Here is a 21,608-nt window from a genome sequence, read left to right as displayed (position 1 = left end):
TGCCTGTGCACCTGATTCATAGCCCATACACCAGCACAGCCGAGTGCCCATTTCTGTAACATGGTCCCAGGCCTCCTTAGCCAGTATGACTATGCTTTGCTATATAAGGGCGCTATAAACACGCCGTCTTCATGTGACCTTTTAATAGCCATTGAATACATATCAGTCGCCTGTCATTCTGAGCTAGCTGTGCTGACCCACATCACAGCTTAAAGGATCTGTGCATAAAAGTAGAGGGAGGGATTGTGGAGACTCCTGTTTGCATGCCCCTGTATCCATGTTCCAGTCCATGCCATTGATTTTCAGAATAAACTGCAGCACCCAGATTATGAATGACCCTGCACAGTCAACACCTCTGTTTTTTTTTTTTTTTTTTTTTTTTGGGGTGCGTGCCAAACGTGAACATTCTTGACGATTTTGCAGTCTTAAAAAGTACTGACCCAGGGGTATGGAATTCCTGTAGCCCTACGCCCAGGAAATATTATTTGAGGTCACGGACAACAAACCAGTTTGCATGCTTATTTTGTCTTTAAGACAAGTAGGCCCTGGCCCCTGCAGCACAAACCCTTTGGCTGCCAGTTTACAGTCCCACATATTTGAGCAGGGAAGGGAATTGTCTGCAGTTGATGTAATATTTGTGTCCATATGTTAATGCTGTTCGATACTGTATTTATTGTTCATTAATGCAAAGCCTTTATTATTAAGGTGAGCACTCTAAATATATGTAGCTCTGACTGCAGTACTGACAGTGCTTCCAGTAAAAATGTGAACACACATTTGCAACGTTTGACAATATGAGGATACGTGTAATGCTCCTAGAACGCTCTCTTAACTAATACAAATATTTGCATAAACTTGAAAGCAAGATTGAGGATTCTTTGTTTTCAAGATAAAATTTTCACAAAAAATGCAACTAGGAAAAAAAACATTTTGGTAAAATGTGTGATGCATGCTAGTATTTCCCAAAAATATTCATAATGGAATGTTAGCGCAACCAGTTTCAACAAGATTATGGGAAACGTGAATATAATCAAGCATTCTCAAAGCTGATAGGTCCACCATTAGTGGTCAGTCTTTTGGTTTTGTCAGTGCATGTCCTGTTGACATAGTTTTTGTAAAACCTTATTGTTGTGGGAGCTGTTGGGCCCTCACTATTGTAACACATATTAGCAAAAAATAATACTTTTTGGTCTCAAAAAGCACACATAGCCACAGTAGTTCCTGGCACTGAAAAAAAAAACGAATTTGTGTCGATATGCTCCTTGTAAAGAGCAGAATGTGATTTTTCACAGAGAAGCTCGCTGATAGAAAGCTAGCAAGAGAGAGAGAAATTGTATGAAACCAAAAGGTCTTGGTTAATGCCAGACTTATCAGGGGCCCAATTCTTAAAGTCACAAAGTGCACCCATGGCATATGTGTTTCTATTACTGCAGATTTACGTATTTCATAAATTCACAAGTATTTACAGAAACAGACCAGGAAATCATACTGCTAGAAAGTATCTGTGAACTGTATTTTAGCACAAGCAAATATGAAGTGTAGGTTTGCTCATGCGAAATTCTGTTGAGCGTTTACAAAGTCACCTTCCCTTTAACCACTTTTTCTCCAACCCTGGAAGAAGTTTTACGTCTGACATTTGTTGGAGTAAATTTCCAACCTTTTTCAGTATGGGAAATTATTAGAGAAGAGCTGGTGAAAACCCTTGAAACATGCAGGGCAGTAGGTTTGCACAGACTTAAAAGGGCATTCCAGCCCTGTAACTATTGCTTACCGCTAACCTCAGCCCCTTTATGTAGATCTGTGGAAAGGTGGCAAATAAGGAAATTGCTAGAATTCAAGCCCTAATGTGTTATTAGCCCTGCCATAATTAAAGTGACTTATCAGTGATTCCACTTAATAAGATAACTGCCATAATTAGTTGTCACACTACATGGCACCAATGGGACAAGTAGATATTTTTTTTTTTTACAAGACAAGTAGATTTATGAAGTAACCTGCCCCATCGACAGGTAGATGTTTTATTAAATGCCACACCCCTGTGACCATTAGCTTTGTTTAACCGGTTGGGATTTTCAGTGTAGTGGTGGAACATAAAGACTGACAGATATACACAAGCAGTGGCTAATAGTTTTGTTTGTGTGTTTGTGAATACCTTGTCTCATTGCTACTACACTCTCCTTCCCAAATGAGTATAAAGATCTGTATGCTTTGGGTAGCTACTGAAAACTGAATGCAGCAGGCAAGAGCGGGCCACATACTACTGAGATTCATAAGATGTGCTGTCTTCTAATAAACCAAACCTATTTCCGGGTCTGTTGTTCTACTCCACAGCCATGGACATTCTCGATTCCAAGTTAAAACAAGTCTGGTTCCTATGATGGAGGGAATAAGGTACCAGCAGCCTCTTTGTTTCTGCAACATTGCTGTTCCTCTAGACTACTTTGGAATTCTCAGCTTTGTGATCTGTTGTCCGTGTCTTAACCCAGGCCACTCCCGACTTTATCATTGAAATCTACTCTGATCGTTTTTGGGAGATTAAAGGCCTCTGCCAAGGCAGTCTGCATCATTCATGCGTTACAAACACGCACTGAGTACCAGTGTTTTGTTTCCCAGGTCCTCGGCCAAATGTTCACCGTTTGCATCTCCAGTGCCTCTTGATCTAGCTATGGTGGTCTTCTCTTCCTAACCAGCTCATCACAGCACCCAAAACAATACCTATGCTTTAGCGCCAACATCTGTTGCACTGTTGAAGAAATGACTGGGCATTCTGTCTCTTTCACTAGAGAAATGGGCCTGCCTCCGAAGATTATCAACGGTTACTTATTTTCAGCACTGCACATCATCTGCACTTGTGAACACCACTTTAAGAACGACTGCAAGTTGAGTTTTCAAGTCCGAAGCTGCGTGTTCCATAGCGTCATGACTCGCCGGTACTCCTCATGTGAGCATAGTACATCAAGCAATCCATAGCACTGAACCACACTTCAGCATACACAACTTAACACCACACAAGTTCACTGTTTTCTAACTTGGCCCCACTGTTGACCACCCTCACCCCTTCAGAAAGAATCAAGACGGCAGAAGTTATTCTTTGTCCACATAACTGGTGTGGAACTCGAGTAAAAAGAGCTGGCAGTCACTGAGTACTAAAAACCTGACAGTTTCCATCTGCATGATCACATGCTACACTCAATTCCAATTAAAATTTAAAAAACAAAATCATGGATACACACATGCATTACAACTTCTGTTCTCACACTGTTCTGCAACATGACAAGCTTATGCACCGCTACCAGCTCACAGCACGGTATGTGGAGCAGGTCTTTGAACCTCACACATCTCGGCCACCCCTTCCATATCGGCTAAACTATAGCCTGGATCCTTCCAGCCATGCACCAGGGGCTTATTGTTAATAGTGTTTTGCAGCCCTATGGACACAAAGAAGTATTTAACTGATACAATCCAATACAGTCTACCAGCACACACCTCTGGTGCAAGGATATTTAAAGCACCACCTCCAGTGATGGTCATGCATGCTTTTCTGTATGCTAGTCTCAGTTGCTGTAATGGAGCCTTCTTGTGCCTTTCCAAGCATGAAGTAGATCAATGACAGAAAGTTTAAAGTATGGCTGCCTACTTTTCGCTGAGCTTCCAACTTTGTGATCACATTTCTCAAGCTGTTCACAAGCAGCACTTGTTGCCAGTGGAACACATCCGGGTCATGCATGATCCGCAAAGCTGCTTGGAACAGGAATCTTGCTTTCATACTGGTCAAACTGAACTGTTAGATAGGAAATTGTGACCTTTATTCTGGGGACCTCGGTTCTGCATGCAAAGGGAGACGTTCCCTCTCCTGCAAAGCATACAACAAATGGAACCTTCTCTCTCACACAGTATAGTCTACAGAAGGCCATTAGTAGTTCAGAAAGTTCATGAAAACCTGGCCTTTCCCACTCCTTATGTTGTCACCTGTGTTTACTGCCATCTCCTTTAGTTTGAACACCAAGATGCCTTCGTGAATATGTTGTAGAACAACAACAACTCTGTACTCTGCAATTTAGGTAGACTATACATGTATGCATGTATTTGTGTTCACAGTGTGAGGAGCCCCACTGTAAGGGGCACCCTAGCAGTTGCCATAAACTGGAGCTTTTAAAGTCCTATATAGTGGGCATACCTACAGAAGATAACGTTTGTTAGAGAAACACATGATAGAAACTACTGTTCTAGCAGAGGCCGTGTTGCAATTAGTGATGACCTTAAACTGTTTTGCATTGCTTTCTCTGAGACTTGTACTCACCATCTCAGCACTTTCCCTGTGGCAAATTGAGTCCTTTCGCTTTTGCCCTCGCCTTTTGATGGTAACCATGATGGGCTTACTTATTTTCTCTGACACCGTGCCAGAACACTAACATAGGGTACAGTACAACACAAAACAGTGGCCTTATTAGGATTGGACACAGAATGTACCACCGAAGTTCAAATCCGTTGCTGAAAAATGGAGGTTAGATACTGGATAAAATTCAACACCACAGGTCAGGAACTGTTATTTATTTAGTTTTCATTTGTGTGCTGAAGTATTAAGGCATTATTAAATTGAAAAACCTAGGATTGGGAAAATGTTACATTTAAATATGCATCTCATCTGGTTTGAGTGATGGATACTCTCACTGGACTGTCCATGATACCATGTCTGAATACAAGGGTTGAGAATGTGACTGGTGGCATGAAGTGTGCCTATAACACTGTGCCTTTTTTTTTTATAACTTATCACATCCGGCACCCTTGTTGGCAGAATATGCAAGGGAACCGAACTTGCTGAAGTATTGGAGTGTCAGATCCTTGTCTGCCTCACTGCTGGTACAAAAGGATTCAAGTGCAGTAGTGGAGATCTTTTTATTTGCTCTGGCAGTATTTAGTTTCAGATGCTGCAAACCTAGCATTTTACACACACTAGATGCAGTGGTACCAAGTTGGAAAATGTGGATCTGTTCCTATGTTGGCCTATGGCACAGAGCTATTTATTTACAAAGCTGCATGTATAATGCAAGATGTATTTTTCCTGTTTTTTACTTTTTTTTTCCAGAATGTGCTAAGCATAGGAAATTCCTCTCTGACAGCGAGCCCACCCAAACCTCCTAGAGCGCATGAACTCAAACTGCAAGTGAAACACATCAGAGCTACTTTGACTGGTCAAAATGCTGCAGGTAAGAAAATCCCCATAACACTGAACAGAGACCTGTACGGACATGCACCTTAATATGAGAAAGTATCAATGATTGAGCATATTAAGGGGTGTGCATACTATTTTGGGCAAGTGTGATATAAAAGATGTATGTAACAAAAAGCATTTGCTATCTTGCTTAGGCTAATCAAAAAGTATACATTTGCAAAGAGTTGCTTCTTTAAGCTCTTACTGGCAAAGATCCACTGAACACGTTGTTCAGCACTTAATGGCTCACAGAGCTTAAATCCCAGAATCATTCAGTCTTTTAAATGAAAAGTTAACATTTCTTGCAGCTGCCATCTTTCTTCCCCCTTGACGGACTCACCGCCAAGGTGGTATTATCCCACTTGGGTGGGTATAGGTGGCCAAATGAAGCATGACACTATAATGTGTGTGAGGCCACCTATTCCGTAAGGAGGAACCCCTCAAATAGGTCCCCAGCACACGGTTATCACGATCATACTTATGTTCTAACTTGATCACGGAAAAGAGTGATCTCATCACAAGTTGAACAGGCCCTGCTGGTCTGTTCACTAGATGATTCCCCCCAATACCTCCTGTGTATATGCCCAGTGGTAATTTCCTCATTCTTAATCCTCTAGGCAGGGTTGTCAGCTGCTTCTCTGGTCCTATCGGTAATTCCACATTCTTAGTCCTCTAGGCAGTGCTTTAGCTGCGTCTCTATTCATACATCCACTACACTCCAAACCAAAATATATAGGTAAATGATATAGTATTTACAAAGACAATAGCTCTAACTCTCACAAATGCCAGACTAATGCATTGCAAATGCTTGTTTTTTTATGTGGACCGCTCGTGCTACCCTCATAAAGCAACAAGATAACTTGGTTTCTAAGTTTTAACTTTCAGCCGAGAACGTGAGAAACAAGTGACGGAATTTACATTGTAAAAAAACAAAATAACTAAGTGGTTGTGAATTTTGGCCCGTTCGGTGCCCACAAAACATGTTGGGTATAACCCCCATTGTAAGGAAGTTGTTGAAATGTTTGCACTATATACCTCGGAATGTCTGTTGCCAGTGGTTGGTAGAGGAAACCTTCTGTTACACAGCCAAGCAGAGCCTTGCCGCCGCCCCCAGACACTAGTTTTGGCCTGTCAGGGCAGGAAGTAAGCATCTGATGGCGGTTCTGGGGTATGGAGTGAGTGCACCTTTGTGTTGCTCAGCTTCATTTGAGGAATTGTGGGCGGTATCCGGTCACAGAGTTGGAGTTCTTTGTGAGATTGGGGAATTATTTTTTATTTGCATAAGTATGTGAATGTCGAGCTGTTAGGCGCGTGCTAGGCTGTAAAGACAAATGTGCATGTATTGTGTTTCATCTTTGTAAGGTACGTAGACAGTATGCTGCCCTAGCTCTAGTTTCATCCTACTTTCTCGTGTATTCTTCCTCATTCCTTCTTATTCCTGTTCTACTTCGTCTTTTCTTTTAGTCTTCCTCTTTCTACTTCCTTTTGTCTTTCTTAATCTTTTTACTCATACATCTCTTCCTGTTTTTCTTTTACGTACAACTATTCACTTCATGCTGCTAAATCTAGAATACGCATTATAATTTGCATGAAATAACAAAACTTTATTTTTGTCTGAAACAGATGAAAAGTTAAAACTTCCTGCATGCCTGAAAGGTTAGCTGGCCAGCCCTTATCCGATGACAGCTGTAGCTATGCATCCTATGTGGGGTCTCCGATCTGGCAGCGGCAAGAACTGTTGTCTCCTGCAGGAGCCAATAAATAGAAATCTAACTCAGACAGGCTGAGAAGTTAACCTTCTTTTCATGAAGAGATTGTTTCGGTGTTCAGTGAAATTCATATTTACATCATACACAGTTTCCAGAGCAGCAGTTCTTTCAAAGGAACACTCAGATGTTAAGACTTTTGAACGAGCTGCATCTCTTGTATAAAAGGCCTCCTAGAGACAAACCTCATTCTGTAATAACTATGGAACGTACTAGAATGGTCCGCACAGCTGTTAGTAATACTAATAAGGGGTTCAAGACCCTGTGGTGTCATCTCTCTGGTGGCCTATGGAATTACGTACACCTCGATACCCGCGCCATCTGCTCGTAGTTTCTGGGTGGTCTGCTGCAACTCTTTCCTTCACTGGAACGGCCACTAAGATGGCTGCCTCTTGCTTCTAGTGTTTGTGTATTGTGTTAAAGACAATACCTTTTCTTCTATGGAAAGCCATAAAACGGTGATTCCGTCTTATTCGTTCCAGGACTGTATATTATAATTATCTTCACCTTCCTGCATATTTGATAACAGCATTTGCAGTTAGTTCATCACACTGCAGCTTGACTTATTTTGGCCAGGTTCCGCCATTTTTACATCGTATAATCGCAGAATTGCCTTAACCTGGTTGCCAACAGCCCAGTTGGCAACCAGCCACTAGGCTCTATTTTCCTACCAGAACTCTACCTTTGGTCTCACCCAGATGTCTTCAAATCAGCGAGATCAGGAGGGCTAGACAAGGTGGCCGATGCTTTCCATTATTAAGTTACTTAACACTGGAATGATGTTCTGCAGGGTATTTGAGGCTTCTTCCTTCATGTGCCATAATAGAAAAAAAAAATCCTAGCTTTTTGCCACCTGATTAGCATTACTGCGCATCCTAGGTTTCGATGTATTACATATTATTTTTGGGTAGCGCGCTGCATAGGAAGGTTTCATTTATTATTGTTTCATTCATTCGCTGTAACTAACATAGAGAGTGAAGAATGCTTTAATTAATCTCAGTGACTGACAGTTACTCAGGCTTCCATTCCATCATTTATCACCCTCTGCACCACTCTAGAACGAAACAGGTAAGTAACAGTAAGAAAAGTAGTGCAAACAATGTAGAATCACAATAGGATGCAATAGGTGGAAATAGGCCTAGGGGCAACACAAACCATATACTCCAAACGTGGAATGCGAATCACGAATGGACCCCAGGCCTATGGTAGGTTGTAGAGGGTCACTGGGACTGTGAGAAAACAGTAAGGGTGTCCAAGATACCCCACCCCAAGACCCTGAAAAGTAAGAGTAAAGTTATCCTATCTACCCCAGAAAGACAGTATAGTCGAGATAGGGGATTCTGCAAGAACCACAACCACCAGAAAAACACTGAAGACGGATTCCTGGACCTGGGGACCTGTAAAGGAAGGGGACCAAGTCCAAGAGTCACGCAAGTGTCCAGGGGGGCAGGCAGGAGCCCACTAAACCCCGGATGAAGGTGCAAAAGGGCTGCCTCCGGGTGGAAGAAGCCAAAGATTCTGCAACAACGGAAGGTGCCAGGAACTTCTCCTTTGGTCAGAAGATGTCGCATGGCGTGCTGGAGGATGCAGAAGTGTTCCCACGCAGAAATACCGCAAACAAGCCTTGCTAGCTGCAAGAGTCGCGGTTGAGGATTTTGGGTGCTGCTGGGGACCAGGAAGGACCAGGATGTCGCCCCTTGGAGGAGGAGACAGAGGGGGCGCTCAGCAACTCAGAGAGCCCCCGCAGAAGCAGGCAGCACCCGTAGAAGTACCGGAACAGGCACTTAGAAGATCTGAGGACAGCGGTCGACTCAGTCACAAAGGAGGGTCCCACAACGTCGGAGTCCAAATCAGCAAGTTGGGCAATGCAGGACGGAGTGCTGGGGACCCAGGCTAGGCTGTGCACAAAGGAATCCTTGGAAAAGTGCACAGAAGCCGGAGCAGCTGCAAATCACGCAGTACACAGGATTACTGTCTGGCGTGGGCAGGCAAGGACTTACCTCCACCAAATTTGGACAGAAGGGCCACTGGACTGTGGGAGACACTTGGACCCAGCTCCTGTGTTCCAGGGACCACAGTCGTCGGGATGAGAGGGGACCCAGAGGACTGGTGATGCAGAAGTTTGGTGCCTGCGTTGGCAGGGGGAAGATTCCGTCGACCCACTGGAGATTTCTTCTTGGCTTCCAGTGCAGGGTGAAGGCAGACAGCCCTCAGAGCAGGCACCACCAGGAAACAGTCGAGAAAGCCGGCAGGATGAGGCGCTACAATGTTGCTGGTAGTCGTCTTGCTACTTTGTTGCGGTTTTGCAGGCGTCCTGGAGCAGTCAGCGGTTGATCCTTGGCAGAAGTCGAAGAGGGAAGTGCAGAGGAACTCTGGTGAGTGCTTGCATTCGTTATCTGAGGAATAGCCCAGAGGAGAGACCCTAAATAGCCCAAAAAGGAGGATTGGCTACTGAGAAAGGTAAGCACCTATCAGAGGGGGTCTCTGACGTCACCTGCTGGCACTGGCCACTCCGAGCTGTCCATTGTGCCCCAACACCTCTGTATCCATGATGGCAGAGGTCTGGGACACACTGGAGGAGCTCTGGGCACCTCCCCTGGGAGGTGCTGGTCAGGGGAGTGGTCACTCCCCTTTCCTTTGTCCAGTTTCGTGCCAGAGCAGGGCTGGGGGATCCCTGAACTGGTGTAAACTGGCTTATGCAGAGAGGGCACCATCTGTGCCCATCAAAGCATTTCCAGAGGCTGGGGGAGGCTACTCCTCCCCAGCCCTTCACAACTATTTCCAAAGGGTGAGGGTGTAACACCCTCTCTCAGAGGAAATCCTTTGTTGTGCCTTCCTGGGACCAGGCTGCCCAGGCCCCAGGGAGGCAGAAACCTGTCTGAGGGGTTGGCAGCAGCAGTAGCTGCAGTGGAGACCCCGGAAAGGCAGCTTGGCAGTACCCGGGTTCTGCGCTAGAGACCCGGGGGATCCATGGAATTGTCCCCCCAATACCAGAATGGTATTGGGGTGACAAGTCCATGATCCTAGACATGTTACATGGCCATGTTCAGAGTTACCATTGTGACGCTACATATAGGTAGTGACCTATATGTAGTGCACGCGTGTAATGGTGTCCCCGCACTCACAAAGTCCGGGGAATTTGCCCTGAACAATGTGGGGGCACCTTGGCTAGTGCCAGGGTGCCCACACACTAAGTAACTTTGCACCTAACCTTCATCAAGTGAGGGTTAGTCATATAGGTGACTTATAAGTTACTTATGTGCAGTGAAAAATGTCTGTGAAATAACGTGGACGTTATTTCACTCAGGCTGCAGTGGCAGTCCTGTGTAAGAATTGTCTGAGTTCCCTATGGGTGGCAAAAGAAATGCTGCAGCCCATAGGGATCGCCTGGATCCCCAATACCCTGGGTACCTAGGTACCATATACAAGGGAATTATAAGGGTGTTCCAGTGTGCCAATGAGAATTGGTAAAATTATTCACTAGCCTGCAGTGACAATTTTAAAAGGCAGAGAGAGCATAAACACTGAGGTTCTGGTTTGCAGAGTCTCAGTGATAGTTAGGCACCACACAGGGAACACATACAGGGCATACATTATGAGCACTGGGGTCCTGCCTAGCAGGATCCCATTAACACATAGGCAAAAACAAACATACATACAGTGAAAATGGGGGTAACATGCCAGGCAAGATGGTACTTTCCTACATATGCACAACCCCTTTAACAGTCCGTTGTTTGAAAGCAACTACATAGCTGCCAAGTGCATCCGTGTCACGTGAAGCACCGTTAGTCAGTTCTAGCATTTTAGCCACCAGCGGGTTGCGTGCTTCAATAAAAACGATACTTTTTAATGTTAAAACGAAGCTAAACGTCAAAGAACGCATTGTGCGCGTGACTAAAAAACCAGGACTTCTGGAAGGTGCTCAGGTAAGGTTTCCAACTTTATCCTTGAACCATGTGTTCCTGTTTTGAGATTCTGAAAGGACCAGAGATGATACTCTTCTTTTTAACATGGCGGTTCTGCTCGTTTATTTTAATAATTATTTTTTAAAAGCGATTTCGATGGTTTAAAAAAGGTAAGGTATTTCTTCTTGTATTTGCTATATAAATTATATATTTAAAAATGGGAAAACTTATGTTATTTTGACTTTACCATTTTTCCCTCTGGCCTGGATATTAAAAGTGCAGTCCACGTCGGTATACAGTGACAGTGAGGACTTCACAAGTACGCAGATACCTTACACTGACAGCATCAGGTTGCACAGATAAAATACAGGCTCGGCCCTCAAACGCAGTAGGCCAGAAACAGTCAGGCGAGCCGATGCTTGCCTTGCACTGCATCCCGAATGTGCAGTTGGTATGCAGAGTGCGTCGGCCCTCGCAGGTACAGACTGTCGACGCCTCCGTTCACACCCAAGCCTTCCTTGCATCGAAGGCTCCTTATCTCAGACGGTGGCGCGCGGTGGCGGGCGGGCACGTGTGCGCATGCGCACCGGTCGCCTGCATTCCTGAGATAAGGAGCAATTGGCACGCCTGGCGCACGCGAGCGCTTCAGAAGAAATGGAAACGGGTCATTACTTGTCGTCAGGAAACGTCTGCGAGACGGAACATAAATGAGGGGCACGGCAGCCTCCTATCGGAAGGCAGGCTGCTACGGCAGCGTGGACATCCAGAACGGCCCCCTGGTTTGCTTCTGATAACTGTGATGTCAAAGGTCGAAATGAACCGAACGTTGAGCGTTTCATCATTTTGAAAACGTGCAATTACCAATTGCTTTTTAAATTGGCATGGGGTTATTTAGAACCTTTTGACTAAACCACTGAAACTCACTAAAGGAGCCGCTCGCGTACATGCCAACATTTTAGAAGAGAAAAGTGGGAGATTTCTAGGAAAAATTCGAGAGAATGGATTTCCCCCATTAACTTCTATTGGGGCCTGAATTGGGTTACTGTGGTATTGCAGGTCTGCTGCTTCAGGATCGGTTATTAGAAAGTGTATATGTGTTTTTTCCTTACTTGTCAGGAGCAAGGAGAAAGTGCTAAGGCAGGCAGATAGTGTGATGCAAGCGCTGTGCACTGGCCTGCAGGAGCAGGTTACTGGCAGTGCATACTACGAGTTACACAAGACCAGGCCCTGTCAGCTGAAACCCACAGAGAAATCGAGTTTTTACATGCAGGAATCCGGAGGCTAGCCTTGAAATTGGTAGTCGCCTGCCTGAATCGGGAGGGTTGGCTTGTATGCGCTCACTGTGCACCGCCCACGTTTGTGTTCTTTCCGACACAGTATTAGGGGTGGGGGGAGTTACCATGACAGTGGCGCATATTTGCATAGGGTACCTTGTTACAGCGTTGGTGAACATAGCTGCCAAGTTTACCAGGTCCACGTGTGACAGCTGGTCCAGTCCTGATTTTTGTCTTTGATTTCTGGGGGAAGTAGTCTTTGCTTATTCTATTAAAAGGCCAGAATGACAAGCTTCCAGAATGCGAAGAAGAAATCTGAACGAGAGCCACAGATGGGCCTGGGAAATTTGGCAAGGCTGCTTTGACCTGTCTCAGGGCTGTAAATAACTGATGTTACAGTTACCCTGTTTTAACTCTCGCCAAAGACCGTGCGTGTGTTGCAAGATATTTTGCTACCTTACAGTGAGCTTAGAACCTGCCCATGGCTTACCGTTGGTTGACTTCATTGTCTCTCATTGCCTGCTTCTGATTTATGAGCTCGTGTCAACTTCACTTCCTCTTCTTGGGTTTGCCCTTCCCCTGGAGCATGGACCCATTACTTGTGTCCTACCACTGCTCCTGGTTCAGGCGATTTTTTCATTATTTCAGTACACAACAAGAGTGCAGGTGTTTTCCAGCTTGTCCCTGTGCGCTATTGGCTGTGCCAGTACGTCTTGTGGGATAGACCTATTGGCTTTGCTTATTGTGACAGAAATTGAGATGCTAATCGCCAAATAAAACAACCGGTGACAAGACTGCTATCTGCATCTAACCACCCACAAGATGCTTGCACAATCTATGCATAGGTAGAGGCAGCGGTCTGGCACTGTTCAGTGGGAACAAAAGAAGCGTTTTGACTTCATAAGTAATAGTTAAAATACACTTGGTGTTACGATATGTATTATATCTCAGATGAATAACTTATAGTTTTCCAATTTGAATGCCGATAGCTTAGCTGTTCACCTTTTCAAAGTCAAGAACATTTAATTGAGTAATAAAGACTTAAACATGGACTACTAATGTAATCTGATGAAATTCAGTTTGTGGCAAAAAGTATATCGAAGATGAAAATTCATAGTATTACTGATAATCATAATACTATTTATAACAGGTGTCATCGATTCATTTTGGAAAGTTAAAGGGTTGTGTCAGTTGTCTGAGATTTAATCCTTCTACTTGTAAAATGAAGGATTCTCACACACGGGAGGGGCAAGAGGTACCCCTTCCCTCATACCTCCCCTCCTACTGTTAACCTCGCACACTGAAAAGAGAGGAACATTGGAATATGAAATTCTTCTTCCTGGAAGTTTTAACTAGAAATATATATGACCCTGGGAACCCTGTGAGTTTTTTTTTTTTTAAATTGACTCACCCACTGAATAGTGGCACACTTCATCATTTGGCGCGCTACTACGCTCTGGTGCAGACCAACATCCCAAGTGGAGCAAAGTGTGTATGTTTGTAGTAGGGATTGTACCCTATGTCCGAAGGGATCTATTTCTGCACCTCAAAATTAAAACTGTCCAAGGGGGGGTGTACCCTCCTGAAATTTATTTTCGGTACCCCCCTTGGCAGGGTTAAAAACTAATGGTGTGGGTGGATTTTGGGTCACTATCTCTTGTCCCCCAATCTGCATACATCAACATGACTGTGAGGTTATCTGTAAAATTAACACCGGTCTGTGTTGCAGGTGCCCTAACCTACTGAGATATCTTTATTGAAGGTCAGTGATCTTGCCACGATCTGAAAAGGTGTGCAAGCAGCCATCCAAGCCTGTTTTTCATAATTCGTCACATTACTCTGTCACTTTATCACACAGGGGCTATTATATGTGCATTCACCTTATTATATTCTATTTTCAATCTCTGGAGAAAATGTGGGAGGAAAACACTTTTGATAATGACACTCACCACCACAGCCAGGCCCTGTCCATGTTATTATTAGAGGTGGGTGAGCCAACAAATTAAGGAGGGCCTTGCCAAGGGTTGGTTCTGGCTGTAAGAACCTCTTCACAAGCTGAGCACAGAACATCTTACACCATACAACAAGCATCATTTTAAAATATGGTAAGGTGTCTGCAAAATGCACAAAAACACAACTTATTTAACATGCAAAAGTGTTTCATCTTCGTGCATCAGATTGTATCTCTGCATCAAGAAGTATTGATTAAAAGTGAAACCGAAACTGAGAAACTTTGACAATGCTATTAGTGAACAGACACTCAATTAGTTGTCATGTGTATCCTATATGTGGCCTAGCCCTAGATTGTTATTATGCAGAGAACAAAATTAAAGTTTATTACATGAAACACAGGAGCGGATTTTGTGCAGCGCACATCCTGAACGGATGGACGGAGAACAGTCTCAAAATCGGTGGGGGAATAGTATTAGGGTGAGGTGGAAGGTATCTCCTCAGGGATACACTTTTTCCCCTTGACGAAATAAAGTGCAGTTGCACTAATGCAAAGGTATTTTTCCACACCTGGACACAGTTGTAGGATATGCACGGTTTAGGATGCAACGCTCCCCACGCCTACCATTAAAAACTATGAGGAATTCACAGCAGTTTTCCAGATGCAGAAAACCTTTGTGAATTCTAGAAGAAAAAAAAAAGAACAAAATCCAATATGAGGAGCAAAGTGGAGATTTACGTTTTGTGTATTTTTGTTTTTAAAACTTTTAAAAATAAAGTCCAGAGACTTGACTTCTGCTCAACATCCCTGGATAATTAGTGCTCAATGACTATAAAATACCTAACAGGCACGTAGCGTTGATGTAGTTCCGCTTGCAAACCTAATTAGGTATGTGCCAATGTGACCTAGACTCTCGAGGTGTGTTCGGTCAAATAAACGTTTGATTTACTTTTGTCACCTCCCTAAGAGTTCCATTTTTCCAAGTGTCTACTACACAGTGGCAGTTGCATTGCTGGCGGTGAAGAGTCCTTACATTTACTGTGACTCTTCGATGGAAAGATGTCGTTATCTTCTGCGTAGCTCCTCCCAGTCCAGCCAACACTATCTTTAGGAACCCAATGACATCAAAAACAGATCGAGGTCATCAGGACAAGGAAGAGACCAATTGACAAAAAGATAAAGCACGTGTCTATTCTTTAACAACCAAACTAAACGAATACACCCCTGTCTCAAACACCATGATTCACGACAAGTCGAACAACTATTCAACTAATGTAGTCCAAACACCAGACTGTCACAATCCAAAACCTTCTCAAGCAGCAACACTGCGCATCAGACCGCCTTACCCTGCATAGCACTTTTAAATGGGTGCATAATTGCTTTTCTGCGGAGTGCCTTAGACCCAAGCAAAGACCCACCCCCCACCTAGTCTCACTCTGCACAACTCTGTTCAGTCTGTCTTCAGCCAGCCAGTTGCCACCCTGCAAGAAACTGGCACATCAGGATGAAAGACATCTTAATGTACAACTTTTGCCTCCCTACCCCAATCCCCACCTACTCCCAAGTAAGGTAGTAGAAAATGGGCATAACTAGTGATGACCACCACACGACCAGCCGAACAAAAAGTAAGAACTGGCACGTGATACGAAGTCCAATTAATAGTAATCATCACAGCTAAACAGGAACGTAGGAACATTCTGCGCAATAAACATGCACAAGAAGCCATCGAAAAGTACTTATTGGCAGTACTCCTCTAAGTAAACATTGCATAACTCTTCATACTATTCTTCTGGTTTATGAAACATGACACTTCTGGTAAACAATCTATCCCATGAAGACTTAATAGATTAATACAACCAATTGGTGGCATTCCAACAGCAGTATAAATGCAATGTATTTCCTCACATTGACTTTACGCAACGTTGGTGGTCAATACCTAAGATTGCAGTGACTAAATGTCAGCACAGTTTAAACTCACATTTCCCTTTTTTCATCATCGTAACATCTTGTCAATGAGCAGGGTGAAGGAACCACCAGATTCTCTACAAAACTCAGTCTCATACACAGAGATCAAAGTGTTTTTTTCACATTCAATCAATTGTAAGCGTTCCAACATTTACATTTCCTTACATTAAAACAGGTCCTTTTTCTGTTGCTATATTTTTTGTAGTTCTCAGTCCTCCTCTTCAAACCATATTTTTTCTTTAAAGACAGCTTTTCTAGCCTTGAATGCAAAGTTAGTTCACCATTCCACACTCATTAACAGGACCTGCCCTGGCCAAAAGCAAAGCCCTGAGCAGAAATACTTAAAAAGTTAAGTGAGGTAATGGTGCTCATCAGAGAGTGGCTAATATACAATATAATGCAGACACATGCAGTGGAGGAAGGGCTACCTAGGGTCTCCATGCTGCTCTCGGTGAGTCATCTTGCACGTGAGGGAGAATGGCACTAGACTCCCTGCACGCAGAAGCAAACTATCGCTACACAAATGTGCTTGTCGTAAGGTCATTTAGTAGTGCGCAGCTCCTGGAATAATCTTGTTGTTGTCACTATTGCAAAAATATATTTCAATCATTAAACATAAATTGTATCTCTGAACCAGAACAGGTCAATGCCAGAACACCAAGATTCTACTCAAAGTGCAGAGTATCACACATGTCGATGTTGTTGCAGGGGATTCCTTATCCTGAAGTTGTATCTGCTCCTCAGCAGACAAGTGGAAGGTCCTAATTTCCCACCTTCATATTACAACTAGAAAGTACACAATGTCAGACACACTAAGCAGCCCCAGAATGATGCCTGTTCTTTGTAACTTTGTCAGCCTGACTCTTATGCCCTCTCTGTTGGACTCAGTCTCTTCACACTGTCTTCCTCAGCCTGGACACTGGCACATCACAGAACACTTCTCTAATGGGCCCAATCTCTCCACATTGTGCCTTCTTCAGGCTGGAATGCTCCCCAGTGCAAAGTACTTCTTCACAGGGTTCAGCATCTCCATTCTGCACCAGTTATTATACTGGTCAGTACATCAGTTAGACAGTCAGTTTTGTGAGTCAGTGTCCCACCAGGAACTTCTTGTTATCAGCTCAGTACCTTGATAACATTTCCTGGTAAGACACGACTCCAGAACAAGGAAGGAACCAAGTGACATACACAAAGTACCAGACCTCGTTATCTCCTTTCCTGTACCTTTTCCTAATTGCAGTGTAAGAGATAAATATTGGGCTGCACAAAAACCGCAAAGCTTAACATAACCAAGGAGATGCACCTCAAGCCCTTTCAGAGTACGTTTTCAAAGAATATATATTTTTGATGCTTATTAATTGTACCCTAGCCCCAGGACAACCTGGTGCTGTTTAAAGAATATGGTTCAGGAGAAGACATCTGTATCAGGCAGAATACATCATGTGGCCCTCAGGAATAGTTTATAAGTTTTGCCTGCAGTTGATTGCCAAATGCTTGGAGCAGAGCTGTTAATTTGCACAAGTCCTCGCATGAGAAATCGTCCTGTCTATAGTTTTGTTTTGCTTTGCATTATTAGACTTGTCTTCCTGTTTATCTTATTATAAATGCAGGACTATGGCTCCCAGAGTGCAAAGTAAAACGCAGGGATTGATTACGACACTCAGACATTTGCAAACTTGAGAGCTCGTTGGGAGGTGGCACTTTGTTAGTCTGCAACTTGTATTTTGGATGTGCTGTTACTTACATACTTTGCATTTTGTGATTTTATTCTGTTGTATTTTGTTTTTTATATGATAAGAGATTCCGATGCCCATTCAGGTGTTGATTAGTTTTAGAAATTAGACATAAGCAAGTTATTTTATTATAGGCCCAGTTATATGTAGTGTCATCGCTACTTCCCAAGTGGAGTGGATGGGCGCATCACCCTTGCTCTTTTACTGCTTAAGAACTAGTTTTCTCCTGGAAGTTAGCTGTTTCTAAGCAAGCTAGTCTTCTTAAAAAGGATGCAATGTAACTCAACCTATGTTACTCAACAGTTACTGATCCTTATGAATGTTGTTTTCTACAGTGGGAGGCCATCACTGATTTACTCTTCTTACTTTTCCCTCTTGCTTCCTCCATACAGGCAGCGTTAGTACAGTCTGCGTAGTACAGCTGAACAACCCTTTGCAGAAGTTTTCAACGCCAGTTGCACAAAACACTACAAACCTTTCATGGGAAGAGGTGTTCACATTGTAAGTATGAAGTAGACCACTTAGATAGGCATTTCTGTCCACTTTGCATTCATGAAATGTTGATGCTATGATGGTGAGGGGCTACAGGCTAGCCTCCCCAAATGGTGATTGGGTGATGTCTCAACACCTGCAACGTCTGTCAAGCGCATTAACAAGTTGATTGATCTCCATACTCCTCCTTTTAGAAGGCCTTTCCCCTTCACTAATGGTAGGAATTTACGTCGCGGGTACACTGTGGATGTTAACACAGAACATTGGTGCCTACACAGGCAGAAAACGGTGCCTGTTTTCATGGGGTGCAATTCTAATACGAGGCACAGCTCAGGCACAGTAAGAACTTCCAGGGAGTGACCAAAGCCACAATTACCACCTTTCAATGCTTCTTCAAATACTGCATATTCTTTTTTACTTTTTTGTTCCCCGCTAACAGCAGGCCCAGTATTGCCCCCTTCTCAAGCTCTTTGTGATGGTTTGTACATTCTCTTTTCGCAAGAAGGTAGCAAACATCTGCTACTGTATCCAAGTTGAAGCCCATCAAGCAGTCAGATCCAGGGTTCCAGAGAGGCTGAGGGTTTGTTTGCTTTTTTGTCCTTCCTGTTAAGATGGTTACAAAGGTTAGCCTGGCTACTTCTTGTTTAAAATCTGGATCGCTAAGTGAGCCGTGCCTGCCTGACAGGCATGCTTTACAATTACCCTACAATTTACACTTCTGCATTTGAAATAATAAATCTGTCTTTTTCTTTAGACCAGGTCTCGGAGATTAGTGAAAATGGCCTTCCCGCAAAAAAAAATAAAAAAATAGGGTGGACCATAACAACTTGAAAAACAAAGGCTCATTACCATCTCCATGCTAACGGAGAAACGACTAAATGGCTCAGCGGCTCGCTAGACACTCATACAGCCCTTGATTGCTCACAAGTGGCGCTTGTTCCAAATAATATATAGCATCTACCTTACTTGGCTACACTGGGCGAGCTATGTGCTGTTAGATGGTGTGGGGATCCTGTTACTGAATCGGTCTGCTTTGTGGTTAGCCAAACTACTCTGATAAATATGCTCGCCACTGCAGGCTTCGGTCATGCTGTTCTGGAGTGATTCAGGTCATTTTGAGTGGGTGTCTCATCCAGTTAGTCTCCTCCGTATTCAGTGTAATGCTCCCGTCACCTGTTGGATTACTCATTGGTTCACTTGTTTGCCCATTCTTTTCAGTCTGTATGTTCAACCCCTAGAGGAGTTGGCTCACTCGTTCAGCATTTAGATTCTTTCTCTGTGTCACTTATCCTTTCATGAGATTTAGCCTGCTGCCGCTCTTTTGTTAGGTAGTGCTGATGGTAACTTAACAAGAGATGTGGTACCCTGTTCATACATGCCTTTACCCATTATTGTTGAAACACAGAGGAAGTAAACTTGCAAATAACTGAGTACTGTCTATAATTGTAAACTGTTCACTTTCCAGTTTTATAATTATTTATTTAGTGCACTTACACAGTGACAAATGTTTTAATGTAGTTTGGGTCTTGGTATAGATGTTCAAAAACACACGTCCCACATTTACTAATGTAGCCCAGGCCTGTGCATAGTTGGTGCACTTAAACACTATCCAGATTTACTAATGTAGCTCAGGTCTGCATATAAGTCTGTTTATAAGTACACAGCCCATATGTACCAAATCATAGTATAGAATGAAAGGTAAGTTGTTCTCCGGATGTCCTCCTCCCCCACCCCTTAGCACCCAATGTACAGCATGGAATTGTTTTTTATCAAGCTCTATTATATAAGAAACAAAACATCACATCACTCTTCACATTACTCTGATTTCTTACCAGGTTAGATGAAGCGAGTACCAGAAGCATATAGATAGTAGATGCTAGCAATACAAATATGCTGTCTGAAGAAAGAAACCTGTCCTCCATCTTGTACTCCATGGGACCTGCATGCCTGTATCACGTGTGCATGGACAACATTAATACCAGCTCACACATACATGTACAGTGCACAGAATGTTGAGTTCATCAAGAGCAGCCGACATTTTTATGAATGGGCATGTAAGTGTCACCACCACAATCACTCATGAAACGTATTGCAGGGGCAGTATTTCACCTCTTACCATGAGGGTGCAGTTGCTATGCCCCCTGTCTCTTCCGGACGAGGACCAGAGTCCATCATTGCCAAAGGGCAAGCCTACGTCAATCTGCACACAAGGGATTAGTATGTGGCATGACCGAAAATCCGAGTCTGTACCATAGGTATACAGTCTGGACACAATTATACATCAGTCAGTGAACATTTCTGTCCCTCTAAGCACCCTCTTCATCAGGGCAGGGGACACAACTATACATCAGGCAGAAGACATTGTTAAGTTGTGGAAATGTTGAAATGTTCTTGTGTTGTTGCACCAAACTGTGGGATTTGGTGCTGAGACCCCAGAACGTTAAATGCTGGCACAAAGAATCTTATTTTGAGCGGAGAGTCTGTGTGATCCTGACATAACTGCACAACTTCTTCCTGTCCCAGGCATTGATTGGTTTCAAGTCTTTCCACATGGATTTGACCCTTTTGTATGTGCAAGTTGGCGTACCACAGGCATGTTGAAATGTGGTTTTCTGATCATAGCTTGCCTCTGAACATATTCTGGACAGAATTCTCTGAGGTGCAGCGACACCTTGCGCTTCGCACGTTTTGCCTCATTAAGATATGAGCTCAGGAGCATTGCTACATAAGCCTGTGAAATACTTTGTGGCATGCACTGGATTAAGAAGTCTGCCTAAAAGTAGTGGTGAGGACACAACCACAATGGTCAGGAATTCTGACTCCTGTGTTCCTACACACTTTGGAATGGGAGATCATTGCTCCATTTGTGCATCTTTCCTTCTGAACCTGTCATTATTAATTTAAGTACTGCCATAATTTGCTCTTAAATCCATTCCATGTACAAGGATCTTCTCAAAGCCTGCCTCTGTGAAATAAGTTATTCCACTCTGTCTAGAGAAGTATTGCAGACTAATTGTGCTTTTACCACAGTCATAAAGAGGACAATACCTTATTTCAAACAAGAGGTATCCACTGCCTAGACTGTAAAAACAGGTTTGGCATTATTGCAGCGTGTCAAAAGACTAACTTAACTGAACAATTTATTTTCTGCAGTTGATCTTTTCAGTGCCTAGAACCCAGACAGGACATCAGGAGCTGAGACATGCTGCTCAAGATAACTCCTGGTCCATATTTAAGAACTGCCGCATTTTGCTATTGGTCCGTCTGCAGGGTAGGCAAAGGCAGTCTGAAAATGTACCACTTCATGCCA

The 21,608-nt window shown here is 43.5% G+C and overlaps 1 protein-coding gene across 1 annotated transcript in view; it reads left to right on the top strand.

Annotated features, from left to right (window-relative positions):
- C2CD2 (C2 calcium dependent domain containing 2) overlaps positions 1-21,608 on the top strand; it is a 343,623-nt gene that overhangs the window by 166,705 nt on the left and 155,310 nt on the right. The window contains exons 6-7 of the mRNA XM_069202597.1: positions 5,087-5,207; positions 18,199-18,307. Of these exons, the coding sequence (XP_069058698.1) occupies positions 5,087-5,207; positions 18,199-18,307 (230 nt within the window). The remainder of the gene's footprint in view (positions 1-5,086; positions 5,208-18,198; positions 18,308-21,608) is intronic.

The sequence above is a fragment of the Pleurodeles waltl genome, chromosome 8 (genome assembly GCF_031143425.1).
Source record: "Pleurodeles waltl isolate 20211129_DDA chromosome 8, aPleWal1.hap1.20221129, whole genome shotgun sequence".
Taxonomy (NCBI): Eukaryota; Metazoa; Chordata; class Amphibia; order Caudata; family Salamandridae; genus Pleurodeles; species Pleurodeles waltl.
The sequence above is the reverse complement of the archived record's forward strand: the minus strand, read 5'-3'. Positions and strand labels throughout refer to the sequence as shown.